Below are 25,086 nucleotides of genomic sequence, written 5' to 3'. Positions count from 1 at the left end.
TACAGGCGGACGAGACGTTCAGGGGATCAAACCTGTGACCTCTGTCTTCCTGCTTCTGTGCAGCTGTTCGAACACCGCTGACCAGACGGTGAAGGTGATGGGCAACGGACTGGGAACGTCCAACTACTTCTCCTTCAACATGTTCGAGTTCTCTGGGAAGAGCGATGTTGTCTACCTGCACTGCAAACTGAACCTGTGTGCGAAGAAGGGCAACACCTGCGCCCCGGTACGCCTCGCTCCCCCGAACCCTCCCACGGACAGGAGCTCGTTCTGACCTGATCCATGTGTGAAACATGTCTGTGTGTTTGTCTTTGTCTCAGAGCTGCGGAGGGAAGAGACGACGCAGATCTGCCAGGTCTCAATATGAAGATGGAAGCTCCGCCTTCATCACCATGGCCTGGACCAATGAGTGAGACACAGCTGTGCTGCTGGCAGGTGACCGATAAGGTGGAGCGGGGTCAGGTGACGGAGGTCGAGAGGACGGACCCTCACCCTCTGGACGAGTTCGTCCTGCAGCTGGACTGAGAACTGACCCTCGTCTGTTCTGGCTGTCTTCTCAGGTTGTTTCCATGGCGACTAGGACCGACTCCCAGGCCGCCGACCTCCTGAGCGACCCCCTGACTTCTGCTCGGTCCTGATCCAGAGCCGGGACGTCTAGATGAGCTCAGCTCTGCTGTGACACCAGACAGATGTGGTCTGATCCTCATCTGAGGTGTCGCTGTGTGAACATCTGTCAGTAACAAGGCTGAGAGGATCTTTGACACCCACACTATCACTGTTATTGTACCACGGTGGAGGGAAATGCATTATAACCAATTGAGAACATCTGTATTACTATATTATCATTATCTCTATTATCAGGAAAGAACTCCTGGAGGGGCGGAGTCTAACATCCACACTATCACTGTTATTGTACCACGGTGGAGGGAAATGCATTATAACCAATTGAGAACATCTGTATTACTATATTATCATTATCTTTATTATCAGGAAAGAACTCCTGGAGGGGCGGAGTCTAACATCCACACTATCACTATGTTATTGTACCACGGCGGAGGGAAATGCACTATAATCTATATTACATGTAGACTCCTGGAACATTATCATGAATATGACAACATGTGGACAGACGACTGACGACAGTGTCACACGACGACTGAGCCGCTCGTTGTACTTTCACTGAGTGGAACAAAACATCAGCAGCAAAATACTACAAGTACATGTCCCACATTCAAAATCTGAAGTACGTCAGGTTGTTATATCAGTTAAATGTTTGTTGAGGTCCATGAATAAAGGGGATGTGGGAAAAAGACTAACGTGAGTCTGAGTTTTCAATAGTTACATTTGACGTCATCCGGTTGCACGTCAGTCGCTGCATCTTCCTCCTCGCGTCGTCTTCACGACGTCTTCACGTCGTCTTCACGTCGTCTTCACGACGTCTTCACGTCGTCTTCCTCCTCATGTCGTCCTCACGTCGTCTTCCTCCTCACGTCGTCTTCACGTCGTCTTCCTCTTCACGTCGTCTTCCTTCTGTTTGATGAGAAGCTGCTTCACTGAATCCGGAGCCATGAAATACTGACGCGTTACTGTAAATGAGCATAAAGAAAAATATGAAACCTGCGTCTGAAGCCTCTGACCTGTTACAGCTACACTGCAAAGACTCAAAGTAAATTAGTCTCAGTTGTGGTCAAATCATCTCTTCACACTTCATGTCAGAAACAATAAAGTAACAGTTATACTGCACTGTAAATGCACTATAAAAACTATTTATAGTGTCTAGATTGGGTTCATCTGTTTATGGGATGTCATTACTCGGAGAATATTCTAAAGCTCCATGTCTCTAAAATCTGTTCAACCTGAGATAAAAGCTTCTGTGAGTCAATAAACTATGATACATGATTAAAGTACTGAAACTGTGTCATAGGTTGAAGAAATACAAAAGCCTGACTTGGTTTTTCATTAAATCTTTCTAAACAAACACATGCAATATTTCTTATTAGAGAAACATGAACAAAATATTTCTTAACGTCATAATTTATTAGAACGATATAAATTGTTGAGTTTGAGATGAGACTTTCTCAGCTCCTCTCCTGCTGCTCTCTGGCGCCACCGTGTGTTGTCAACACACTCGAACAAGCTTTTCTGACGTCCTCATAGTGTCAAGCTGCTGTGTCATGTTCAAGAATATGAATCATCTGGCATTAATAAATATATGAAAAATAATCTGCTATAGTTGAAAACCTCAAGTTGTTTCCAAACCTCTATGGGGTGTTGTGGGGCAAACAGTTTCTATGGGGTGTTGCGGGGCGGACATCGTACTATTACAAGAAAAGAAAAAAAAGTCATAATATTGCACAAGAAAGTCATAATTTTACGACAATAAAGTCATAATTCTACTAGAAAAATTTTAATTTTATTTAATATTATAATACGGAAAAAAACAGCAACCCAGGAAACAGCTGTGAGCCTTTGAGAAGACATTTAATTTTACAAGAAATAGATATTTAATATCAAGAATAGTGTTTTTTCCATTCAAGTACATGTGCATGTCAGTCTAAACAGGAAGTAGATTGTCTCTGCAGTCAGTTGCTTAGTAACAGAAAATCCTCTGAAGGAGGAACAGCAACGGTGAAAGAGTAAAGGGCAGGTATTCTTCTTTTCTTTGGAGCGACAACGAGGTGGAACTGTTCCTGACAGGAGGAAGCTGCTTTCAGACATGAACTCTGGAAAAAAGTCTGCAAAAATGAGTCCGGAAATTCTCTGGAGTTTAACGTTCACGTGTGACGAACACAGCAGGAGATTGTCCGAGGCAGATGCGGTCACGACAGCAGGAGGCAGGAGATTTTCCTGCTGTATTCTCACATGGGGGGATGGGGGGGGGGGGTGTCCGACAGCAAAACAACATTCATCCTGGAACACAGTCCCTCCGGAGAAGATTGAGAGAGAGTCCGGACTTCAAGTGCATGTCTGGAAGTAGCTTTAGTGTTAGCAACGCTTTGCTTTCACCGCCAGTGGTCCCGCCCTGGTGTCAGAACTCCAGCAGGAGAGTCAGCAGCTCCACGGAGCTCAGGACCATCTCCTGTCTCTGCCCGTAGACTCCCTGCTCCACCTTCATGCCGCCGTCCGTGCAGCTCGCCGAGCCCAGCATGAGCTCCCTGCAGGGGGACGCCAGGCTGGAGAAGAGCAGGGCGCCGAGCTCCGGCTGACACCTGCCTCTGTACTGCACCTTCCTCTCGGGCCCCGGCTCCCCGAGCAGCGAGTCCCGGGGGACCAGTAAAACGCTCCCGGGAAGGTCGAGGACAGACACACATTCCCTGGTGTCTTTTCGGAAAAGTTTGGTGGTCATCAGACGGTCGGCTGTTGGCGGGAAACGTGGTCATCGAGTCGCAGCACAGCTCGTTGTCAGAAGACCAACAATCAGATGCTGCACTTATTCATAACAGCTTTCAAGTTGAAAGAAGCTAAATTAATGTCACACCTTTCTTACAATCTATGAGTTTGTGCAGACGAGCACGTGCAGTATCTGGCAATGAGATCACGACCTGGGAAGAACATGAATTTTGTCATATCTTACCCATTTTACGAGTGATGCCTTCAGTGGCTCCGCGGTAGAAGCAGACGTAATCAACCACTCCCTCCTGGATCTGAGGACGGAGAATAGGATGAGAATGTTCTGACGTGGCCGCAGCATCTTTCAAATTAATCTGATTGTAGGTTTGTTCTGCAGAACAACGAGGTGCAGAGACTGTGTCTCGTATTCATCCTGCGCGGCCTGAGAATCACCGTGTGAGAGCCATCACATCAGGGCTTAGACATGTGCAGTGTGGACACAGTGCCCTCTGCTGGAGCCAGGGGGCAATTAGCTTAGCTTAGCATAAAGACAGAAATTTTGAATTTTTTTCTTTAAAGGTCCACTGTGTAATATTTAGAAGAACTTATTCACAGAAGTTGAATATATTGTCCATAACTCTGTTCATATATGTTAAATATAGTTCCATGAGGTGGAGCGACCTCCGTGTGAGTCTCCATGTTTCTACGTCGTGTTGAATACGCTTGTTGAACTAAACGCTCCAGAACACTTCGCGTTCACGTTGAATTTTCAGACGCTGACGGAAACAGGAAATGGAATCGGCGGTGCGCCGCCATAAAGTGTCCCCTGTCGGTCGGTTGCGGTTTACAACTTTACCACCAGATGGCGCCAGAAAATTACAAAAATCACACACTGGGGGTTTAATGATCAGTCATAAGAGAATCCTCTGTCTACAGCGCTCAGGTTCACGTCAGAGCAAAGTGTGGGGCGGACAGAACGCACTCACCTCGACCCACTGAGCCTCGGCTCCGTCCAGGGACGTTCGGATCCTCACCTTCGCCTGGCGGCACTGCTGGACCACGGTCCGGGCCTTAACCGTCCTGTGGCCCCGAACCACAGAGGAGGGCCTGACCGAAAAAAATAAATTGTTGAAACTTTTATTTTACAGAATAAAAAAGGACGAAATGATTCACATTTATGTTTTCAAATTTTACTTTAAAATTCAGTGTATGTTTTTAATTGAAGTTCTACATATTTGGTTGTATTTGTGTTTTCTATTTATTTATAGTTATATATCATTAGGTTTATTAGTTAAACAGTAAAATATCAAGCCTCAGTTACATTTAAAAGGGTTTGATAGTGACATCTGAGGACATCTGTCCAGAAATATATTTGTGTGTGTACACACACACACACACACACACACACACACACACACACACACACACACACACACACACACACACACACACACACACACACACACACACACACACACACACACACACACATCACACACACACACACATCACACACATCACACACATCACACACATCACACACATCACCACCTCCTCCTTCTCCTCTTCTTCTTCTTCTTCTTGGCGCTCAGGGCCCCCACAGGCCTTTTGCCGAAGAGCCTCCCTCTACGTCTCTGCTCCTCTTCGCTCTTTCGTTCTGGGCTTGTATGGATGTTTGGGTTTTGGGGACATTGACCTGGTGTTGGGTTCTGGGTTCTGCCAGGAGAGTCACACGCTTCTGTCCGCTCCTCTGGCTGCTGCCTCTGACTCGATGAGTCAAAAACAGTCACATCATCTGAATTCAGGTAAAAGATTCTGTAACTCAAACAAGATTTGTCACTTTGTCGTTTGAGTGTTTGTCTTTTTCAGAGTGGTGTGAGATGACGGAGAGTATTCAGGTGAAGCCGTGGCACGTTAAGTAATTTTCAAAAGGTATTATCATAAATATTATGAAACCAAACCCAATTCGTTAACATTGCTAAGATCGCCATGTTTTTGCCAATGGTCGTTCTTATTCTCAGCAGTGGTGGAAGTAACTGAGTACTTTTACTCTCCTCGAGTTTTTCCATTTCATCATCTCAGAGGAAACTATAGTATCTCTAGTTACTGTTCAGATTTTTTTTTTAAACAATAATTGTATGAAATCCAACACATTATTTGCCTGTGACCTTGTTGTGTGTTGAACGCAGCACGTTGTTGTCGTTCCGCTGGCAGATGCTGGCAAACCTACCGCTCTAATGTCGCCATCGCCGACGTCATCATCAAATATTTAAATATTTTAAAGATTATAGGATCGTCCACCGGCCGGCGTCGTCGTAGTTACGTCATAATCCTGTGACAAAAACGTAATTACCATCGCGACTCAAGTAGTGTCCGAAATCGTAGCTGGTGAGTGACTATATGGAACTACAACGGATTCCCTTTATAGTGAGGAGGGGGAGTGATGAGTGGGTGATTTCGGACACAGCCTCTGTGCTTCCCTTTGTCTTGGTCAGGTTGTCTGTTGTTTTTCCCCAGTCTGTTCCTGAGACGTCTGTTTTCTTTTGTTGTTAAATATTTTTCGCCACCTCTGCATTTGGGTCCTGCTTCCTGCTTAACTGTGACACAAACGTTACAAAAAGAGATCTGACGAGCACACTTCTCCTGCACGGTTGTATCTCGTGGCGGCTTCGATTTTTGCACCCTGCACAATATCTAGGAGTGTGTTCATCAGCGGAGATGAACTGGTACTTGTGGAAGGTGAGGCCCAGGCCGCGCTCCACCGGCCTGCAGCTGTTCCTGCAGTCGTCGATGCTGCAGCGGAGCCACTTCTTCCCGGTGTTCTGGTCTTGGCAGACGCGGCAGCTGGAGACCCGGGAGGCCACGTCCTGGGTCATGTTGCTCCAGTAGTACGCCCTTGGTGATCTCCCGCTGGCAGGACAAATACGAGGGGTGACCCTGGTTGTCGTGGAACTGCTCCAGGATGGCGTTTACCTGGAGGCGAAAGGGCAGCACAGTTATTTGGCGGATGTGGATTTAATCAATGGTGTGTTTTCTTTAATTCCAGGAACAAGTAGGAAAAAACAACAACAAATCAAAAAACAAAGGCAAAAAAGAAAACACGTCTGACTTTTCAACAGCCAGACTTCCTCGTGGAAGTCTTCAACTGCAGCGATTTTTTGGGGGCTTCGAGATAAAGTTTATTTGATGAATAGTAATAATTTTCTCATTTCCTTTTACAAAACACTCTTGGCGCTCTCTACTTGGCCCCACTCTGCGACTACAATCCCCGGGACAAGTCGGCGGAACCAGGACATCCAATAAGTCCCGATGCCATACGGTGACCATGTTGCGTTGGCGTCTGCGTGCGGCTACTTAGCTTCGGAAACCTCGACAGTAGCTTCTAATGTCGGTCGTGGTGAATGTTTTGTGAATCGTTCGAGACGCTCCACCTGCACCAACGCTTGTTCGAGTTTCATTAAAGAATAACATCCCGGTGTAACTACCTCCTCTCTGCAGCGCGACACTCTGACAGGAGGAGAGACTCTGGTGTACATCAGCACTCCGTCTGGAACACAAAAGAAATGTGTGTTCTTGATTATTTCTCAGTTCACATTAATTGGACACTGATCCGATTCGCTGAGAATTAATTCACCTATCAGGCTAAAGCGCGTGGCCATCCTCCTCAGAGCGAGTCTGGTCTTCCAGCTTTGCATGGGAAGGACCTTGTGGCTCAGGAACCTGCAGAAACAAAGGACATAAACGAAGTGGAACTCGTGGAGCGAATGAGAGTGATCGGTCGACGACGATTCTACAGTACCTGACGATCATGTTGTACGTAGAGAAGCTCTGCTCGATGAGGTACTTCCTTCTCTTCCCCTCCATTGCCGGCAGCAGCTGCCTGGAGTCTGCGTCTGGAGCTGGGAGGCAGCACTGGTGTTCCAGCAGCTGCACCGGGATTCCAGCGCGAGCGACATCTGGTCCCGAGGCGTCCGTGGTGTCTGCGGTGTCTACAGACGCCGCTGCCAAGATGAGGTCCTGCAGGGCGTTACAGCGAAGGATGCCTTCACCTGAAGGGACGGGAACCTGAAAACCGAGGAGGATTGTCTGATCAGGTGAGGACCTGCGGGTTATAGATTATAGTTAAAGAGTAACTTGACAGCGTGATGTAAACTAATATGCTGAGAAAACTAATAACTGATTTGTGAGAATAAAGTCATTTTTTTAATAGAATTTACTAAATTGATGGAATTAGGAGTATATCAGGTAAAAATTGGGATTAATAGATGTATGAAAAATGTTGTTAATCCTCCTCACAACATGTATTATTTGAGTAGAAATGATAAATTACTTGAGTATAAAAGGAGAAAATTGTGATGGCTGTCACATTTTGTTGTAAATGTTATGCAGTTACATGTTTATCTGTTAATACAGTATTTTTGTGGATCGTTTGCTCGTTAGTAAGCGTATCATATCATATTCCAGTCCTTCACCGCTAATCCAAAAGGCGATTGTAAATATTAAGTATTGATTATGCATATACCGTACGCTAGATGTGCTTAATTCTGCTGTGCTCTATAAGTCGATTACTAATTAATCAATTGAAGAGAGAAAAAAGAGTAACAAATTGATAACAAGATTAATTAATAAAGAAGATTATTTCGCACAGAGATTATCACCACCACCACAACAACGACAACAAAATATCCATTTTCATGAAACAAATTCACGACCACAACAGCTCGAGCCACTGAAAACTGTTTCCTACCGTAAAGCGTCTGGTGTCCGCCGGACGCTAATCCGCATTACACCTCCCACGACTTCCAGCGGGAACTCCGGTTTCCGGGCGCCACTGTTCAACAGAACCGACCAGACAACCGACGGGACTTTCTTCGCTTCGTCCAAACGTCCAGACGAATCCAGGGAAGTGGTGAAACTCGGGTCACATTCGGGGCCAAACGTCGCGCACGGTGCAGTGCGCGTTTCACGTTAGCGGCTGAAACTTTACACGTTCCGGTGTGAGCCTTTTCAAAATAAAAGCGGCAACTGTTTTATTTCCTTTAAAAAAAAAACTACATCAACGATGTTACTGACAGCGACAGAGAGTGTGAACGTTTATTTAATGTATTTATATTTAACGTTATCGACTCTAAAATTGTATGCAGTACTGTACACCATTTATGAAGTCTTAATAATGTTCAACGCTCTGCCGTAAACCAGTCCCGTAGAATGTTCTATTTCCGCTTCCTGAACCGCGGCTGAGCGCCCCCTGCTGTCGGGGAGGAGGCAGACAGTAAAACTATTGCTCCTCACAGATGAACTCTGTGCATTGCGGCTCATAAAGAGCCTTTTAACACGAACCTGCAGCAATGTGAGGTGAAACTTTTCTTTCACTGTTCGGTGCTTCAGGAGATAGTTTTTTTTCATAATGTCTCCACGATGATTATTAGTATTATAGGCCACGTGACAGATGAATTAGCACTGAGGACACAAAAAACAAGCTTCACTAAAGTCTGTTCTCCATGTGTCAGTCTTTCCACCAGATATTGAACATTCAGACTAGGGCTTGCAAATAACGCTTATTTTCATAATCGATAAATCTTTTGATTATTTTTCTTGAGTAATCGATTCGTCTTTTGGTTCATAAAAGGTTGAAAAAAAACGATCGTGTTCCCCCAAAACCCTGAAGATTATGTTTTGTTTTGTCCACACACCAAAAATATTCAATTTACACAGAGGAGCAGAGAAACCAGTAATAGCAGAGAAACCAGAAGAGAATGTTGACTTTTCTATTTTCATAAAAACTACTTGAATGAATTGAACTGATGAATCGGTTAAACAAAAAAGTTGGCGTTTACTAATCGATTGAAAATCACATAATAAACTGTGACGTGGGGCAGAGATGAATCAGCTGCTACCCTGTTCTACAAGGTAAAGTTTTTGGTTCCAGCAATGGAGTCAGCCTTTTAACAGTGCAATATAACAGCTGTTTCTCATATATTTTTTTTTAAAAAGCATATAACATATAACAGACAAAAGTCTGTCTCTATTGAGATCCGACCCAAGATGATGTCAGACACTGATAAAACCAATCTGAGCCTATTAATCATTAAGATCTAAAAAAAAAAAAAAAAAAAAAGCGAGCAGGTTTAGAAACAAATAAAGAATGATCCTTTAATTAACAGACAATTTCAAAAAAGACATTAAGCGTAGTTTGTTTCCACTTTCGCAGCAGCAGCAGCTCAGAACTCCATCAGATGTGTGTACGGTCCATTGGTGTCGAGTTTCAGCACTTGTCTGTTTCCGTACGTCCCGTGTTTCACAGTCACTTCAGCCACATTCCCAGCAGCAGCGGTGGCAGCCGTCAGTTCCTTCTCACACAGAGACACAAAGGCGCTGTACAGCCGCAGTCCGTCCTCTTTGCCGATGTTGTTGTGGTACTGCATGGCCCTGCCTTTGGCCTTCCCGCCCAGCGTGGCCTGCGGGACGACCAGCAGGCTGCCGGGGAGCTCCAGCACCGACACCATCTTTCCCGAGTCGGACTCACACAGTCGCAGGTTCAACAGCGTGGACACTGGGTGGAGGAGGAGGAGGAGGAGGACAACCATGGTTACATCTCTTTTTTTTGCAGTGAGGGGATGGAGCCAACATATGTAAAAGGTCAAAGTTTAAAGAGGTCACTGACCCATCTTGGGCAGGATGTCGTCTGTGGCTCCTTTGAAGAAACAGACGTAGATCACCATGCCTCTGTCGATCTGCGAGCGGGAAAAACAACAGTTCAGCGAAAAAGCAAACAAAACGTCATCACGCGTTAATGACGAGAGCCAATCAGGAGTCACCTTGTTTGACCCTGTCACCATCACTAATCCTGATTGGTTTGTTTTAGCCACAGATCAAAACAACAACCTGCTCTGCAGAAATGCAAAAGCGGCGATTCTGATCATCGATCAATCGTTTATCCAGTAGGAGAGGTTTTATTTTTTAAATAAAGTGAGGATTTAATGAATTTCTCTGTTGTGGAACTTGAATAGATTGGTGCGTGTTGACTGTAGGACATTCGAAGATGTCACAAAGAATCATTGTAATCATTGATTTTCATTATTACATTAAAAGAGTATCTTGTGACTACTCTCTCTCTCTCTCTCTCTTTCTCTGTGTCAACCAACCGGTCGAGGCATTAAAAAAAAAAAACTTTTCTAAAACAAAATGAGCAGCAAGATGAATCTCAAAATCATCGTTACAATTAAATTTCAATGCCGATTCCAGGAAAAAAAATAAAATCTCACCTGGACGAACTGGGCCGGAGCCTGGTGCTCGGCGGGTCTCACCTGCAGCGTGGCCCGCACACACCGCTGCAGCACCGCGCGAGCCGCTCCGGCCCCGCTGCTCCTCTCCGCCATCACCACCACGACTTAGGGTATAATTTTTCCCGGCAGCCCCCGCGCTTTCAGCGCCATACACGCAGGGGGACCGGAGCCACGGGACGATCAAACGTGTGAACAAACAGAACTCGTTCGACGACTGAAAAGGAAAAACAAGACAACTCGTGCAGTGCACTTCCGCGATGACGTCAGCTGAAGCTCCTTGCAGGTGCTCAAGGCTGCGCGTCATTCTCACATGTAGTAGCTTTATTTTTCTTGGTCTGTCTCTTCCGGTCAGGAAACAGTGACCCCGCCCACTTTTTGAACATCTCCGGTTCCGGAAGTGAATTTCCCACTCATTCATTCGTTCATTTTCTCCATTGATATTTCATAAAATCCTTTTATAAAGAGTTTGAATCCTGGAACCAAGACGATCAGCTTCGAGATGAATCAACAACAACCTCAAGTTTGATCTGTGTTCACAGTAAAATGACCTCTTCATGATTGTTCTTGGCCAGTCCCCTGCTGAAAGTGAGGAAGAGGAGCTAGAGGCCACGACTGCAGAAGAGACAGGTAGAGAAGATAACAGAGCAAACAATATCAATGAAAGTTATTTCATGTAAGATTAGGTAACACACATTGAGCAGGAGTGGTGAGAGATTCTATATGATATCCAGATATTCAGAATGGTCTTAACATTAGACTATAGATTCAGAGTTACACTAGACAGAATTCATGGTGCCGCATAAATGCATTACAATAAAATTATTCAATAAATAATAGGTTAAAGTTGTTTAATCAAGAGTTCCTATCTGCGGTCATGACATCACAGTGTCTATGCCCTTCTGTGTTTTAATGCCAGTCAACACAGGGGAGTCCGATGCTGAGAGAGGAGATGAAGAGACAGTATCCAGTGAGACAACAGCAGCCCAGCACAAGATCCCAGAGGTACAGACAGATGCTAGTGTAGACGAGGAGACCCATCATTTTGATTATTTTGCTCATCTTCAACCACAGGATTTAGACACGTTTTCCATTACCATCTCTCAGCAACCCACAAAACATCCTCTGCATGGCACTGACATACAGTGAAAAACACAATCACTGTATTGTTCTGTGTGTTTGCCATTTGCACCTGCAGCAAGTGATAGTCATTTCATAAAGGGAGGTATGAAAACATGGAAACATGTTCATCAGCGGATAAAGGCGCATGAGAAAAGTAAGATCCACAGAGATAGTGCTGGTGCTTACTTTCTGTTGGCTCAAAGGGCAGATGTAGAAAGCCTGTTGGCTGGCAATCAAATCTCTACATCATGAGCCGGTGAAAAAGAAGCATCGGGTGATGGAACGCATCATAGATGTGATAAAATCATAGGCAAATGTGGACTTAGTTACAAAGGGGGTCAAGCAGAGGCTGCTTATACTCTGGAAAATACTGCAGTCAATCATGGCAACCTTCTAGAGTTGGTCATACTTGTGAGCCGGTATGATCTGTGGCTTCAACAGCACATTAGCAGTTGTATTGAGCAAAGCAAGAAGCTTCATGACACTGGTGCAAAAGGTAGAGGTTCTCTTGTGACTCTACTTTCAAAGGACATTGTTGGTAAAGTTGTGGATGTTCTCATGTGATACAGGACACGATGCAGATGAAGATGAGAGGCAGGAATGTTTTCAGTTCAAATTGATACGACCCAAGAGGTCGCATCAAAGGACCAGTGTGCTATCATTGTCAGATACAGTATGTCACAAATCATTCATGAGCGGTTGGTCGCTGTGGTGGACTGTGAAAAATCCACAGGCAAGTATTTCACTGGGGAAACGGAACTTTCCGAAGACAGCTGTCTAGATCAAATGTACACTTTACTTTTTACTTTTTTACTTTAAAACATAAAATTATTTAATCTCATTCAATTCTCTTGGTTCAAAGTCTTTAATACGAAGGTAATTATGAGGCTTTGTCACATATTAAACATGTTGTTGTTCGATGGATCATATGATTCACTTTTCTAGTTTTCAGTCAGTATTTTCTAATATTTCATGATGTCAGATTTTTGTATATCTGTCCATCATAAAAGCTGGTGGACTGAAAACATCAGAGACAACAACAGGCTATAAGTTCATATCTTTATTTATTTTAAATTCCTGACAAAGTCTGATGTGTTGTTTTGTCGAAAACAAAAACAAAGGTAAAAAAAATGTGTTTTACATTAAGAAATGCATTTACACGCACATAATTTAGAATAAAAGCAAATGGAAACTGAAAATGCTAAAGAACAGAAATGTCAGAAATAAGAAAAAAATAAAGATTAATTATAATGAGGTTTGAAACGTTAAATATGAACTCACGTAGTCACAAAGTGAAACTTTTGACCTTGTATCACATAAATCTGCCTGTCAAAAATAAGAATTTTTACTTTTTTTGCAATTTTGCAAAACATGACTTTTCTTCCAAAGGTTTTACCTTTACCTAATTAATAAATTCAAAATAAAAATGTTGTCATGACTGTGTGTCTCTTATATGAATGAGGACAAATGGCTAAATGCTGCACTATTTTCTTACAAAGGGAAATTTAAATAAGAAAATTCTTGCCATGTTTCTGCGTAATTTGCGCAAACTTGATGCGCAGCAATCAGTCGATCCTCGTCGGAGGAGGAGGGGGAGGAGCCTCAAACAGTCAAACATGGCGCCGTTCACCTACAGCAGACTCTCGTATTTACTGAGAACATCTGTGAATAACGCTTCTGTTTTACGAACAGGGACAGAAACGCACCACGGACCGGCGGCTGCGTGTCTGCAGCTCGTCCGCTGTCAGGTGAGTAACGTCCGTTTCCCTCTACGCAGCACGACACAGCGGAGCTAGGCTAAGCTAACTGCAGCTTTCAAGCTCGCGCTAAATTGGACAACCGGACCGGAAGTGGGTTTTTCTATTCAAAATAAAAGCGATAACGGGAAAAATAACATTTCCACAAAAACACAAGCGATTTGGAAACATTTTAGTATTTCGTGTTTCATGTTTTCATGACCTGACACTTCAATGCAATTTGCAACGTGATTCTTGTCTTTTTAGTTACATGTTTATTTATGCTTGGAATATTATTTTGAGTTATTCAAGCGGAAGTGTCTGTGTTCATCCGGACTTTGACTATGACATTAAAAATGTCCAATAACAAGAAGTTGTTGTATAAATGTGACTCATTGGGTTTAAATGAGATATTTTTTGTTATTTTTAAATAATTTATTTATGTAACCGGGGCAACAGATACAATACTCATAATCTTTCCCATAGATAGATGAAATGTATTGACACCGAGGGGAAAGTTAGGAATATAATATCGATGATCTAAGACTCCACATATATCAATTTATACGCTTTGTATGTCATAATCGATTGTCCATAAAAGTAGAACTGCAACTAACAATTATTGTCATTATCGATTAATCTGTAGATTATTTTCTCGACTAATCCATTAGTTGTTTGATCCATAAAATGGTGATAAACGTCGTTTACAGAGTGATTGACATAGTGTTCTTCTTTGTGTAAGTAATCTCACAGTTTTAGAAGAATACTTTTAATTTCTTGCCAAACTCCATTGGAAATTCGTACGTCAACACGACGTACAAACATGGAGACTCACACGGAGGTCGGTGTATCATGTATGAACACAGAGTTATGGACAATATATTCAACTTCTGTGAATAAGTTCTTCTAAATATTACACACTGTGGCTTTAAAGTTGTAAAAGGAACAACGGTCTAAATAAATGTTGGTCTTTAAAAGTATCCATGTTTATTATCCAGTCTAGGAATGGGAAGCCCACACCCTTGCGGTCCCGGTCTTCTTGAACCCTCATGTTGTTGTTGTTGTTGTGTTGCAGAGGTCAGCGGACACTAAGACGTTGCAGGAGAGGCAGAAGCAGCAGATGGCCAGAGGTCTTCCCAAACAGAAGCCCATCGCTGGGGTCAAGCAGGTCGTCGTTGTGGCGTCGGGGAAAGGCGGCGTGGGCAAGTCCACCACTGCCGGTACGACGGGAACCTCCCGCTGAAATATGAAAAACTACTCACAGTGTCTTTACTCATCCACAGAACTTCAGAGTCTCATGGTGACTCTTTTTCCGACATCTTGTGTTTCCGTCTCTGCAGTGAACTTGGCTCTCGGGTTAATGGCCAACGATCCGGTGAGAACTCGTCCTCTCCGCTCTCATCACACGTATCTCTTCTGTGGTCTTTTTCAATTTAGTTTCATCAGCAGCAACAGAGAAGCTACAGAAAAACAAAATGGTAGAAACACAAAAAAACCACAGTATATATATTTATACAAGCTCATGATTCACATTCCAGCAAACTGTGAAAGTTTTCCTTTTCAAACACAAAGGAAGTTTCAAGTGAACAAATACAGTCAACAAACACGATAAAAAAAAGGAATATCAATTATCAACGACCTGAACTTCTCCGGAGGAAGTGGATGTGAAAACGCAGATTTTGCTCCCGGACGTTCCCCGGAACTTTTCCTGCCGGCTGCCTCGAGTCAAATCTCCGTGGAACGTTGGAGTGAGGCCGTGTGAGAACACAGCAGAAGAATCTCTGGTCGGTTCCCAGCGACTCTGAACACAAACTCCTTCACGTCCTCCCAGCGTCTGACTCGGCACAACCTCCCGCTGCGTTCGTTGTTCTTTGTAAAAAAAGACAAAGAAATGACAGACTGTTCTCTTTGTCTCTCAGTCGAAGTCCGTCGGCCTGTTGGACGCCGACGTCTACGGCCCGTCGATTCCCAAACTGATGAACCTGAAGGGAAACCCGGAGCTCAGCGACAGTACGACACGGAGATCCACATGTTAATTCACCATCTCAGAAGCTATTGACATTTATAAAACACAAGTCTCTTTCTCTTCCAGACAATCTGATGATCCCGCTCACCAACTACGGAGTTCCCTGGTGAGGAGAAGAAAAAAACCTCTCAACTCTTCCTGGTCTTACCTCCGACTGCTGCGAACTCTGACCTTCTCTTCTTCTCTTCCTCCTCCTCCTCTCAGCATGTCCATGGGCTTCCTTGTGGAGGACGTGGCTCCCATCGTGTGGCGAGGGCTGATGGTGATGTCGGCCATCGAGAAGATGCTCAGACAGGTCTGTGATCGATCGTCCCGCCGAGGAAAAGCTGCTCCAGCAACGTGTGTGTGTTCACGTGTGTGTGTGTGTGTGTTTCTGCAGGTGGACTGGGGGTCATTGGACTACCTGGTCGTGGACATGCCTCCCGGGACCGGAGACGTCCAGCTGTCAATTACCCAGAACGTCCCCATCGCAGGTCAGACCAACGTTCACTCCACGAACCCTGAATTCTGAGATTTACCCAGAAGTCTTCACTCCTCTCTCGACTTTGTCTCCCTCACTTTAACATTTGTCAGACGGCGTCGCGTCGTCCCCAATATTTTCAGGAACGTCTCGAAAGACTGTGGAAATTTAGCGCAAACATTCTGTTGGACTCCAGGACGAACTCATGAGAGTTTGGTGGTCAAACAGAAGTGGGTTCTTAAGAACATAACGATTTGCGAGAGGGGGAACACGAGGAAGTGACGACCTTTTTATATATGGTCAAAGGTCAACTGTGTGTCTGTGGTGCAGGAGCTGTGATTGTGTCGACGCCGCAGGACATCGCTCTGCTGGACGCTCGCAGAGGAGCCGAGATGTTCAAGAAAGTCCACGTGCCGGTAACGTGTGTGTGTGTGTGTGTGTGTGTGTGTGTGTGTGTGTGTGTGTGTGTGTGTGTGTGTGTGTGTGTGTGTGTGTGTGTGTGTGTGTGTGTGTGTGTGTGTGTGTGTGTGTGTGTGTGTGTGTGTGTGTGTGTGTGTGTGTGTGTGTGTGTGTGTGTGTGTGTGTGTGTGTGTGTGTGTGTGTAGATGGAGTAACGTGAAGTTTTCCGTCCTGCAGGTTCTGGGTCTGGTTCAGAACATGAGCGTGTTCCGTTGTCCCAACTGTGACCACCAGACTCACATCTTCGGCTCCGAAGGCGCCCGGCAGCTCGCCGACACTCTGGGCGTCGGCCTGTTAGGTAGGAGGATTTACGACCGACAGCCGTTTTGGATCTGTTGCCGCTGATTTCGTCTCTGACGCGTTTTCGTTCCTGAATGTCCAATTTTCTCTCCGTCTCCCTGAAGGCGACGTTCCTCTTCACCTGAACATCAGAGAGACGTCGGACAGAGGACAACCGGTGGTCGTCTCCTCTCCACACAGCCCAGAGGTCCGGTTCTGTTCTGTATCAGATAATATCATTATGATTCTACAAAGCGCTCCACATGGGAAAAAATCTAGATAAACCAAAAACTGGATTTCATAGAAAACAAAAAAAAATGCGATCACATCGAAAAAGTCCACGAAATGAAATAGAATAAATTAACCAAGAATAAAAAAATTAAATAAAAATTAAAGGGTGAAAACAACTTTAAATTATACTGAGAACTACAACTTTTGTTGTTTTTAAAGAAAACTTGTTTATTTGTTTTTATGTGTGTGTGTGTGTGTGTGTTTGTGTGTCCTCTCTCCAGGCGGAGGCGTACAGGAAGGTGGCGTCTGCTGTCGTCCAACGACTACAGGAAGTCCACCCTTGATTGACAGTTGAGTCCGCCGGTCGACTCCATGACGACGCAGAAATACACACACACATGTAAATACACACACACACACACACACTCATGTGTGAACTGACACGTGTACAGAAACACACATATGATTCTTTTAGTTATGTGAAGCTATTTAATAAAAACCACAGTGAACTACTTTCTGTCTTTTTATGATTTTTAAATATTTAAAACAGTTCTGAATATTTGCGTTTGTGGAGTCAAGATAACAATGAAATGACAAAATGTAAAAAACAGTTCACATGAAAGTAGGATTTACTTCACATGTTGTAGATTTCATTTTTGTTGAATCCTGGTTGCCCCGGCAACGGCGTCATGCGTCCCGTCATAATGAACCGGATATTTCTGGAACGCCTCGTGGGAATTTCTAGAAATTTGGCACAAATGTTCACGGGGACGCCAGGGTGAACTGGCTGAAGGTCAAAGGTCAAGGTCCCTGTGATAAGGAATCATTGTGACAGAACTGAAGTGAAGCGTGAAATATTCCATAAATCTGCTGTCAAACTACATCACAGAACAAACCTGGAGAAATTATATTTATGAATATAAGTGTTCTTGTTCTCACACTTGACTAAAGTATCGATCTTCGTCGTATTGACCAGGTTCAGAAAGTAATAAAGTGTGTCAGAAGAAGTTATAGATTTTAGAACGTCTCTATAAAGAATTTCTTAAAAGTTTTGACAGAAATTAGCTTATGAATTGATTTTGGGAACTTACCTAACATATGATCAATGGTGAGTGCACTGTGCAGTCTGGTGCCTGGCCACCAGGGGGTGCTGGTTCCTCGCTGAACAACTAAATGATGTTTATGTCTCAATACATACATATATGTGTGTGTGTATATATATATATATATATGTGTGTGTGTGTGTGTGTGTGTGTATATATATATATATGTATTTGTGTGTGTATATATATTGTATGGCTACGCTATCAAAATATAATGTTAACGTGCACGTTTTCTTCCCTCGTCTTAATTTTATGAATATTCCAAAGGTATTTCTCTGTGGAATAATTTTTTTTTTTTCCTTTTGTCACAAATATCCAGTTGTTTCTCGATTGTTCACCAGACCAGCTTCAGTCGGAAACAATGTTTTGTTTTTTAATCAGTTTCTGATTTATACAATAAAATTAAATAAATGAAGAAACTTTTGAATAAAGTAGGAAACTATGAAAGAAGTTAAAAGTCAGATTTAACAACAACAGATTTAAATCTGTTGTTGTTGATGTTGAAATCACTTGACTGTTTCCAGGAAGAGGAGGAGTCAGAGAAGTCACTTGACCAGACGAAGACTCTGGTTCACAGCGCGGTTTCTTCACACACTGTTCGCCAGGAGCTGCTGACCACAGCTGTGAAATGTCTCACTGTGTAGGCGCACACACACACACACACACACACAGAGGAGGGAAGGAGGGAGGGTTTTCTGGAGTGGTGACAGGACTGATCGGACAATAACTTTCCTCATCTCGGAAAATCTCTCTTTCAGTCTTTTGTCTGTTTTCATGTGTGTGTGTGTCAGTCCACACTGATTCCTGGCTGGTGCTGTGACTGGCAGTTTGCCTCGAGGAGGGACGGCCAAGGACATACTCACACTCTCACACACACACACACACAGATAAGAGAGAATGTCCCTGATGACTCAAAGTGGAATCAGACTTTTTTTAGTTTCTGACAAAACAAACTCACAGGTCTCGTCTGCTCTCGACCACAGTCGTCCTCTGAGGTCGCAGATCGACGGAGAAGCTGCAGAGTCGAGATTTATTCAGTTCCAGTGTTTCACAAGAGGAAGTGAGGAAGACGAGGAGGATGATGAAGACGAGGACGACCACGAGTCCGTGGGACAGAGAGTCTGCAGTGGTGCATTTAAAGGTGAACACACGCAGTTTTCTGATTGGTCAGACACACACAAACACACACACACACACACTCTCTGTCTCTCTGCAGATAATTGACATAAAACTCATTTAACCTTGAATCAGGAAGTCAATTCTATTTCACTCTGGGAAATGAAGCAGACGGATGAGAGGAGGAGAGGAGGCCTCTTGTTTTTTACATCGATGCACAACCGTCCATCTTCCCTGGAGGTTTCATGTCAGATTCATGTTTCTTCCATCAAAGACAATAAGAGATAAAACTCAGAGAGGAGAGAAACCAGCTCAACGAGGGGTTCATTCATCCTCCTCCTCCTCCTCCTCGTGGTTCAGTCAGCAAAGAAATGAAATATAACCCCTCATTCTTATGAAAACCACTTCCTGCATTCCCAAATTAGAGAAGAAGAAAAGAGGAAGAAGCAGAAAATCAGTTGGAGAGATGACTTTATGCAAACCGAAACTAAAAGGGCTTCCCCCTCTTCCTCTTCCTCTCCTTCTTCCCCCTCTTCCTCTTCTTCCTCTTCCTCTCCTTCTTCCCCTCTTCCTCTTCTTCTTCCCCCTCTTCCTCTCCTTCTTCCCCCTCTTCCTCTCATTCTTCCCCACTTCCTCTCCTTCTTCCCCTCTTCCTCTTCTTCTTCCCCCTCTTCCTCTCCTTCTTCCCCTCTTCCTCTTCCTCTCCTTCTTCCCCTCTTCCTCTCCTTCTTCCCCTCTTCCTCTTCCTCTCCTTCTTCCCCCTCTTCCTCTCCTTCTTCCCCTCTTCCTCTTCTTCTTCCCCCTCTTCCTCTCCTTCTTCCCCTCTTCGTCTTCCTCTCCTTCTTCCCCTCTTCCTCTTCCCCCTCTTCCTCTCCTTCTTCCCCTCTTCCTCTTCCTCTCATTCTTCCCCACTTCCTCTCCTTCTTCCCCTCTTCCTCTTCTTCTTCCCCCTCTTCCTCTCCTTCTTCCCCCTCTTCGTCTTCCTCTCCTTCTTCCCCTCTTCCTCTTCCCCCTCTTCCTCTCCTTCTTCCCCTCTTCCTCTTCCTCTCATTCTTCCCCACTTCCTCTCCTTCTTCCCCTCTTCCTCTTCTTCTTCCCCCTCTTCCTCTCCTTCTTCCCCTCTTCCTCTTCTTTTTTTCTCAAAGTTTCAACAATCAGTTCTTCCTGTTTGGTTTTAAGTGACGTTGGAGTTTTTCCTTTATTTAATTCAATTTGAAGAAAGAAGATTCCTCAAATTTATATTGTTACAATAAGTCTCTCCCACACACACACACACACACACACACACACTCCTCGTTGACCTTGCGGTCGCCGCCCGAGCGTTGCCTGGCTGCCATGGCGACGCAGCTGTATTGCTTGTGGCCGCATAAACTGCAGCAGCTGGTTCCAATTGTGCTTTGTCACCGTGTGTGTGTGTGTGTGTCACTGTGTGTGTGTGTGTGTGTGTGTGTGTGTGTGTGTGTGTGTGTCACTGTCTGTGTGTGTGTGTGTGTGTATGTGTGTGTCATTGTGTGTGTGTGTGTGTGTGTGTGTGTGTGTGTGTGTGTGTGTGTCACTGTCTGTGTGTGTGTGTGTGTGTATGTGTGTGTCATTGTGTGTGTGTTTGTGTGTGTGTCACTGTGTGTGTGTGTGTGTGTGTGTGTGTGTGTGTCACTGTGTGTGTGTGTGTGTGTGTGTGTGTGTGTGTGTGTGTGTGTGTGTGTGTGTGTGTGTCACTGTGTGTGTGTGTGTGTGTGTGTGTCACTGTCTGTGTGTGTGTGTGTGTGTGTGTGTGTGTGTGTGTCACTGTGTGTGTGTGTGTGTCACTGTGTGTGTGTGTGTGTGTGTGTCTGTCTCCTCATTGAGGCAGCCCCCCCCCCTAACACACACTCCTCCACTCATCTCTCGTCTCTTTCTTCAGGGAGAACAAGGTGAAACCTCTTCCTCTTCCTCTTCCTCTTCTTCTGCCCTGTGTCTCCTCCCTCCTCATCTTCCTCAGCTTTTCCTTTCTTTCCTTTTCTTTTCCGTTCATTTCCTTTTCTTTCCTTTTCCTTCCTTTTCCTTCCTTTCCTTCCTTTCCTTTCTCTTCCTTTCCTTTCATTTCCTTTCCTTCTCTTACTTGTCAACATTTCTCTTTCTTTCCTTTTCTCTTCCACTAACTGTCAAATTAATAAACCTCATTTCTAAAGTTGCAGGTTGATCGACTGAACTTTCAGGGGAAGTCGGACACGGGAGCCCCCCCTCCCCCGCTCATTTCCCATGATGCTCTCTGCTCCACTGGTTTGAAACAGAACAAAGATGGAGTACAGCACCACGTTCACTTCTCCTGTCAAGACGGTGCCTCCCCTTTGTCTCGTTACAGGCCTGTGTGTGTGTGTGTGTGTGTGTGTGTGTGTTAATAACCTCTGTGGTTCACCTGAGTCTCTTGAGCCTCAGGACAGGCGTGTGTGTGAATAATTTATAGCGATAAAGAAAACCCCAGTTCCATTTCTTTCTCTTCCTCGCTGAGTTTCTGAGCTGGAACCACGTTTTTCCGACCGACAGCCGAGGTGCTTTCAACAGTGATATTATTATACATATATACACATATACGTATATATATATATATATATATATATACGTATATGTGTATATATGTATATATATATATAACTCCACCTGATACCACAAATCGAGTATTGGTCAAGCGTGTGCGGGCGGGGCCTCGATACCTCGATCTATCTCAGCCCCTAGAAATTACATTTTTCATACAAGTGAACAGCAGACACATTTGGAACATGGCATCGCTGCATGTGAACCTCTCTCTGCCACCACCTGCCATCCTGGATTCCCCGTTCATCTCGCTCCGTCAAACCATGTCAGACAAGTGATCTCGTGTTGGACTGTGAACGTACAGTACCGGCGGCGTCACCGAGTCGTGAACCAGATCTGAACCTGGAACATCACGTCAGCGTGTTCCTCTGGGAGGCGACGGCCCGGAGCAGCAGAGTGTGTGTGTGTGTGTGTGTGTGTGTGAGTGAGTGTGTGTGTGTGTAAGATGAAAGGGATGCAGACTGGCCTCAGGCTCCAATTAAAAAAGAGGCTGAGGTTGCCATGGCGATACAGGTGAAGTGAAGTACTTTCTGAAATACTACTGACGGACAGACAGAAGCGGTTTACACCCGCCAGCAGAGAGAAAACTGCTCTGTGGACGTGTTCTGGTGTTTTGTTCCACTTACGAACATTTGACTTTCAAACCTGAGAACACTCACGCCTCAAAAACAAACTGTGTCACTCGCGTGTACAGTTTGTTCCAGATGTTAGGAACGTTCACAGGAGGGAAACCTGCTCATCACATCTCCAGCTCCTGGTGAACCGTCACAGATGGACGGATCCATCTGGCTGTCCACATACTTTTGGCCATGTGGTGAACTCCGTTATTAAAGTCCGACTGTTTCTTGCCACACACGCCCCATAACTCGGTTTGCCAAAAACTATTTTCATTACAGAACATAGACACACACACACACACACACGCACACACGCACACACGCACACACACACACACACACACACACACACACATACACACACACACTTCTGCTAATAGTATCAGGGCCAGCCAGCTGCTCTCTGCTGCAGCAGAGACCCCCTGTGTAGGCCTGTTAAACCTGTGTGTGTGTGTGTGTGTGTGTGTGTGTGTGTGTGTGTGTGTGCGTGTCGTCTCCGCCCTCACACTAAGCAGATAAAGTCATCATATCCTGATGAAAAAAGCCAAATAGGTCACAAAAAAATCATGTTTCTCTTCCTTCTACGTGCCCACACTGATTGTGTGTGTGTGTCATGAAGAGGCATACTGTATATCAGGGACGAGTGTTTCATTATTGCAGCAGCGGGTGTATTATAAATCCATGGCCGACTGAGGATCCGTCACGGTGAACTTTGGAGTTTTCAGAAGCGAGAACTTGCAGAGCTGCTGCTTCTCTGGGCGTCGACGCCAGTGTCGTCAGACTCTGTCACCGCCGGATCCTCGTGTGCTGCACGAGAACGTGACGCTCAGAGTGCAGAGACAATATGGAAGAGCATAGGACAGAGGTGATGTATAATGAATAAAGGAGAGATATTCTGGATCGACGCCAAAATGAATTGATATATTCATTGGTCCACGTTCCATTCTTCCACCAAGTTTACTTGAAATCTGTGTCACAGTTTTGACATAATCCTGCTGACAAACAAAAAACAAACAAACAAAACCCGCAACATTTTCTGCTTTTATTTTTCTGACAGTCGCCATGACGCTCGTCAGCGATGACACGCGACAGCGACGACCCTGTTCCTGTAGCCAGAGCGGGCCGGACGAGCCCCACCCCTGGTTTTGACCTAATGCTTTGCGACGCACTATCTCACCTCATGTTAGAGACGATGCACGATGTCTCTCTCTTCGCCGCCCTGATAAATATCGTCTAACGCTTCCAACCGATGAGTCACGCTGAGGAAAGAAGGGGTCAAGCGTAGGATCACGCCACAATCCCACATACATGTCAGGGAATACGTTTCTTGGTTGGACCGAAGCCGCGCCTCGTGTGCAGGGAGTGGTGGGGTCGTGTAGTTTACAGCTCCGGTGTGTCAGCGGGAAGCCGCCGGCAGACTTTAACCTCGCAAGAACGAGACGCAGCCCACATACTCCACTCTTTGCTCTGTGCACGTGCGATTGGCTCCCAGCGCGGCGGCGTCTTCCTGCTTTGCATATGACTGCAGGCTTCGGGATCAAAGAGAGGAAGTCGGGAGGCAGACGTCTCCTGCTGCTGTCAGCAGGCCTGCGAGAGGTCTACTGTACATTGGCACTTCAGACGCTCGGCTGAGGGCCGCTCGCTGGCAGCGCAGCTGGGGGGTCGCGGTGTCACTCGAGGACACGTGGACGGAAGTCGAAGGAGCTGACGGACTCACGCTGACTCCAACTGGCGACCTTTGAGCTTCGGGAAGGGGGGTTGGGGGTTGGGGGTTGGGGGGGGGGGGGGGGGGCTCTTCAAAGCTGCAATATAACCAACTATTGCACATTAAGATATTACTAAATGAACAGGACCTTTGGTGTCAATGAAGTATTTATCGCTCCGCACGACTTCCCAGGCTGCACTTAGAAGGATAAAATCACTTTTTGATGAGCTCAAATTTAAAGAGTCCACCCGTCATTTCGACTGCAGCGCGACGGGCGGATCTCTCCAGGGCAGAGCGGCAGGAGTGGGAGCAGGAGAAAGGGTTCTGATGTCATCACATCAGTTTCCTGCAACTCCTCTTTCACAGCCTCTGTCTGAAACACTGTCTCTTTAAAGCCCCTCCCTCCCAATGAAGCCCAGTCTGCTCTGATTGGCCAGTTGAGAGAAAGAGTCATGTATAAGCTGTAGCCACGGTTTTCGTTATCAGTATCCAGTTTTTGCAATTCATACACTGTCAAGGATTTATAATTCCCCTATTTTGATAAAATTAAATAAATCCATGAAAATAGTTAGTTTGGCAGTTTTTATTTCCGTTTTAAGACACATTTTGTCTCATTCCACATGAGATTAAACTGTTTTCATTCAAACATATACCAGTGACACAACCCAAAAGGAAATCAGCAACAATAAACATGTATACTTCATATGGAAGATTAATATGACGACATGATGATGAGGATGAAATGTGAAACAACCCTAAGAGCAAACAGAGCAGAGTGTTGTGATGACGGTGTGGTGAGTCAGTGGGAAACCCGCTGGATGGGAGATATAAATACTCCGACAGCTTCCTGCAGCCGCCCCAGCTGAACCAGAGCGGACCAGACTGGACCAGACCAGACTGGACCAGACCAGACTGGACCAGACCGGACCGGACCGGACCGGACCGGACCGGACCATATCGGACCAGACCGGACCGGAGCAGACCGGACCGGGTCAGGGCAGACCAGACCGGAGCGGAGCCGCTTCACGAGGCCCAGCAGACGCCCAGC

At 45.2% G+C, this 25,086-nt stretch overlaps 4 protein-coding genes and 1 long non-coding RNA gene across 10 annotated transcripts in view; 3 read left to right on the top strand and 2 right to left on the bottom strand.

Annotated features, from left to right (window-relative positions):
* LOC118286489 (alpha-tectorin-like) overlaps positions 1-25,086 on the top strand; it is a 475,374-nt gene that overhangs the window by 8,666 nt on the left and 441,622 nt on the right. The gene's annotated exons all lie outside the window — the stretch shown is intronic.
* On the bottom strand, positions 2,463-9,404 carry LOC118285713 (D-aminoacyl-tRNA deacylase 2-like). Of its 3 annotated transcripts, XR_007032199.1 has the most exons (6): positions 8,078-9,404; positions 7,130-7,432; positions 6,965-7,050; positions 6,816-6,877; positions 5,561-6,303; positions 4,906-5,125 (listed from the first exon to the last, which is right to left on the bottom strand). XR_007032199.1 is itself a non-coding variant. In XM_047337748.1 (5 exons), coding segments are annotated over exons 2-5 (522 nt in total). In that variant the 5' UTR covers positions 4,876-5,125; positions 5,561-6,042; the 3' UTR covers positions 2,463-3,028. The 3 variants fall into 3 exon arrangements, 2 of the variants coding, with proteins under 2 accessions (XP_047193704.1, XP_035465386.2); XM_047337748.1 differs by lacking the exons at positions 6,816-6,877; positions 6,965-7,050; positions 7,130-7,432; positions 8,078-9,404 and adding exons at positions 2,463-3,357; positions 3,575-3,644; positions 4,317-4,437 and having other exon boundaries at positions 4,874-5,125; positions 5,561-6,042; XM_035609493.2 differs by having other exon boundaries at positions 5,055-6,303.
* dtd2 (D-aminoacyl-tRNA deacylase 2) lies at positions 9,470-10,970 on the bottom strand. The gene is made up of 3 exons (XM_035609496.2): positions 10,596-10,970; positions 9,995-10,064; positions 9,470-9,883 (listed from the first exon to the last, which is right to left on the bottom strand). Exons 1-3 carry the CDS (start codon positions 10,707-10,709, stop codon positions 9,552-9,554), a joined length of 516 nt encoding a protein of 171 aa, XP_035465389.2. The 5' UTR covers positions 10,710-10,970; the 3' UTR covers positions 9,470-9,551.
* Positions 10,863-17,439, top strand: nubpl (nucleotide binding protein-like). Of its 3 annotated transcripts, XM_035609492.2 has the most exons (14): positions 10,863-10,899; positions 11,156-11,243; positions 11,533-11,618; positions 13,428-13,483; positions 14,547-14,691; positions 14,812-14,846; positions 15,391-15,481; positions 15,564-15,603; positions 15,702-15,792; positions 15,877-15,970; positions 16,288-16,373; positions 16,594-16,714; positions 16,821-16,903; positions 17,208-17,439. In XM_035609492.2, the coding sequence occupies exons 5-14, from the start codon at positions 14,592-14,594 to the stop codon at positions 17,268-17,270; spliced, it is 804 nt and encodes a 267-aa protein (XP_035465385.1). In that variant the 5' UTR covers positions 10,863-10,899; positions 11,156-11,243; positions 11,533-11,618; positions 13,428-13,483; positions 14,547-14,591; the 3' UTR covers positions 17,271-17,439. The 3 variants fall into 3 exon arrangements, with proteins under 3 accessions (XP_035465385.1, XP_035465384.1, XP_035465383.1); XM_035609491.1 differs by lacking the exons at positions 10,863-10,899; positions 11,156-11,243; positions 11,533-11,618 and adding an exon at positions 12,396-12,468; XM_035609490.1 differs by lacking the exons at positions 10,863-10,899; positions 11,156-11,243; positions 11,533-11,618 and having other exon boundaries at positions 13,247-13,483.
* LOC118285720 lies at positions 18,552-24,076 on the top strand. Its single transcript, XR_004785223.2, has 3 exons — positions 18,552-18,669; positions 19,013-19,170; positions 21,314-24,076. It is a non-coding gene; the product is annotated as an uncharacterized LOC118285720 (long non-coding RNA).

Source organism: Scophthalmus maximus, chromosome 15, assembly GCF_022379125.1.
Source record: "Scophthalmus maximus strain ysfricsl-2021 chromosome 15, ASM2237912v1, whole genome shotgun sequence".
Classification (NCBI taxonomy): Eukaryota; Metazoa; Chordata; class Actinopteri; order Pleuronectiformes; family Scophthalmidae; genus Scophthalmus; species Scophthalmus maximus.
Note: the sequence above shows the minus strand (reverse complement) of the source record. Positions and strands in the feature narration are given on the sequence as shown.

Bases quoted from the DNA above. Each gene is read 5' to 3' on its own strand.
- dtd2 (XM_035609496.2), bottom strand. From the start codon at position 10,709: ATGGCGGAGAGGAGCAGCGGGGCCGGAGCGGCTCGCGCGGTGCTGCAG. The intron at 10,065-10,595 runs GTGAGATTTTAT...TCCCGCTCGCAG, and splicing joins CTCCGGCCCAGTTCGTCCAG to ATCGACAGAGGCATGGTGAT. The intron at 9,884-9,994 runs GTCAGTGACCTC...TCCTCCACCCAG, and splicing joins CGACATCCTGCCCAAGATGG to TGTCCACGCTGTTGAACCTG.
- LOC118285713 (XM_035609493.2), bottom strand. From the start codon at position 8,115: ATGCGGATTAGCGTCCGGCGGACACCAGACGCTTTACG. The intron at 7,433-8,077 runs GTAGGAAACAGT...TATAACCCGCAG, and splicing joins CGGACACCAGACGCTTTACG to GTCCTCACCTGATCAGACAA. The intron at 6,304-6,815 runs GTAGTTACACCG...TTTCGCCTCCAG, and splicing joins TGTCGCGCTGCAGAGAGGAG to GTAAACGCCATCCTGGAGCA.
- nubpl (XM_035609490.1), top strand. From the start codon at position 13,262: ATGTTTCTGCGTAATTTGCGCAAACTTGATGCGCAGCAATCAGTCGAT. The intron at 14,692-14,811 runs GTACGACGGGAA...CCGTCTCTGCAG, and splicing joins GGGCAAGTCCACCACTGCCG to TGAACTTGGCTCTCGGGTTA. The intron at 15,482-15,563 runs GTACGACACGGA...TTTCTCTTCCAG, and splicing joins AAACCCGGAGCTCAGCGACA to ACAATCTGATGATCCCGCTC.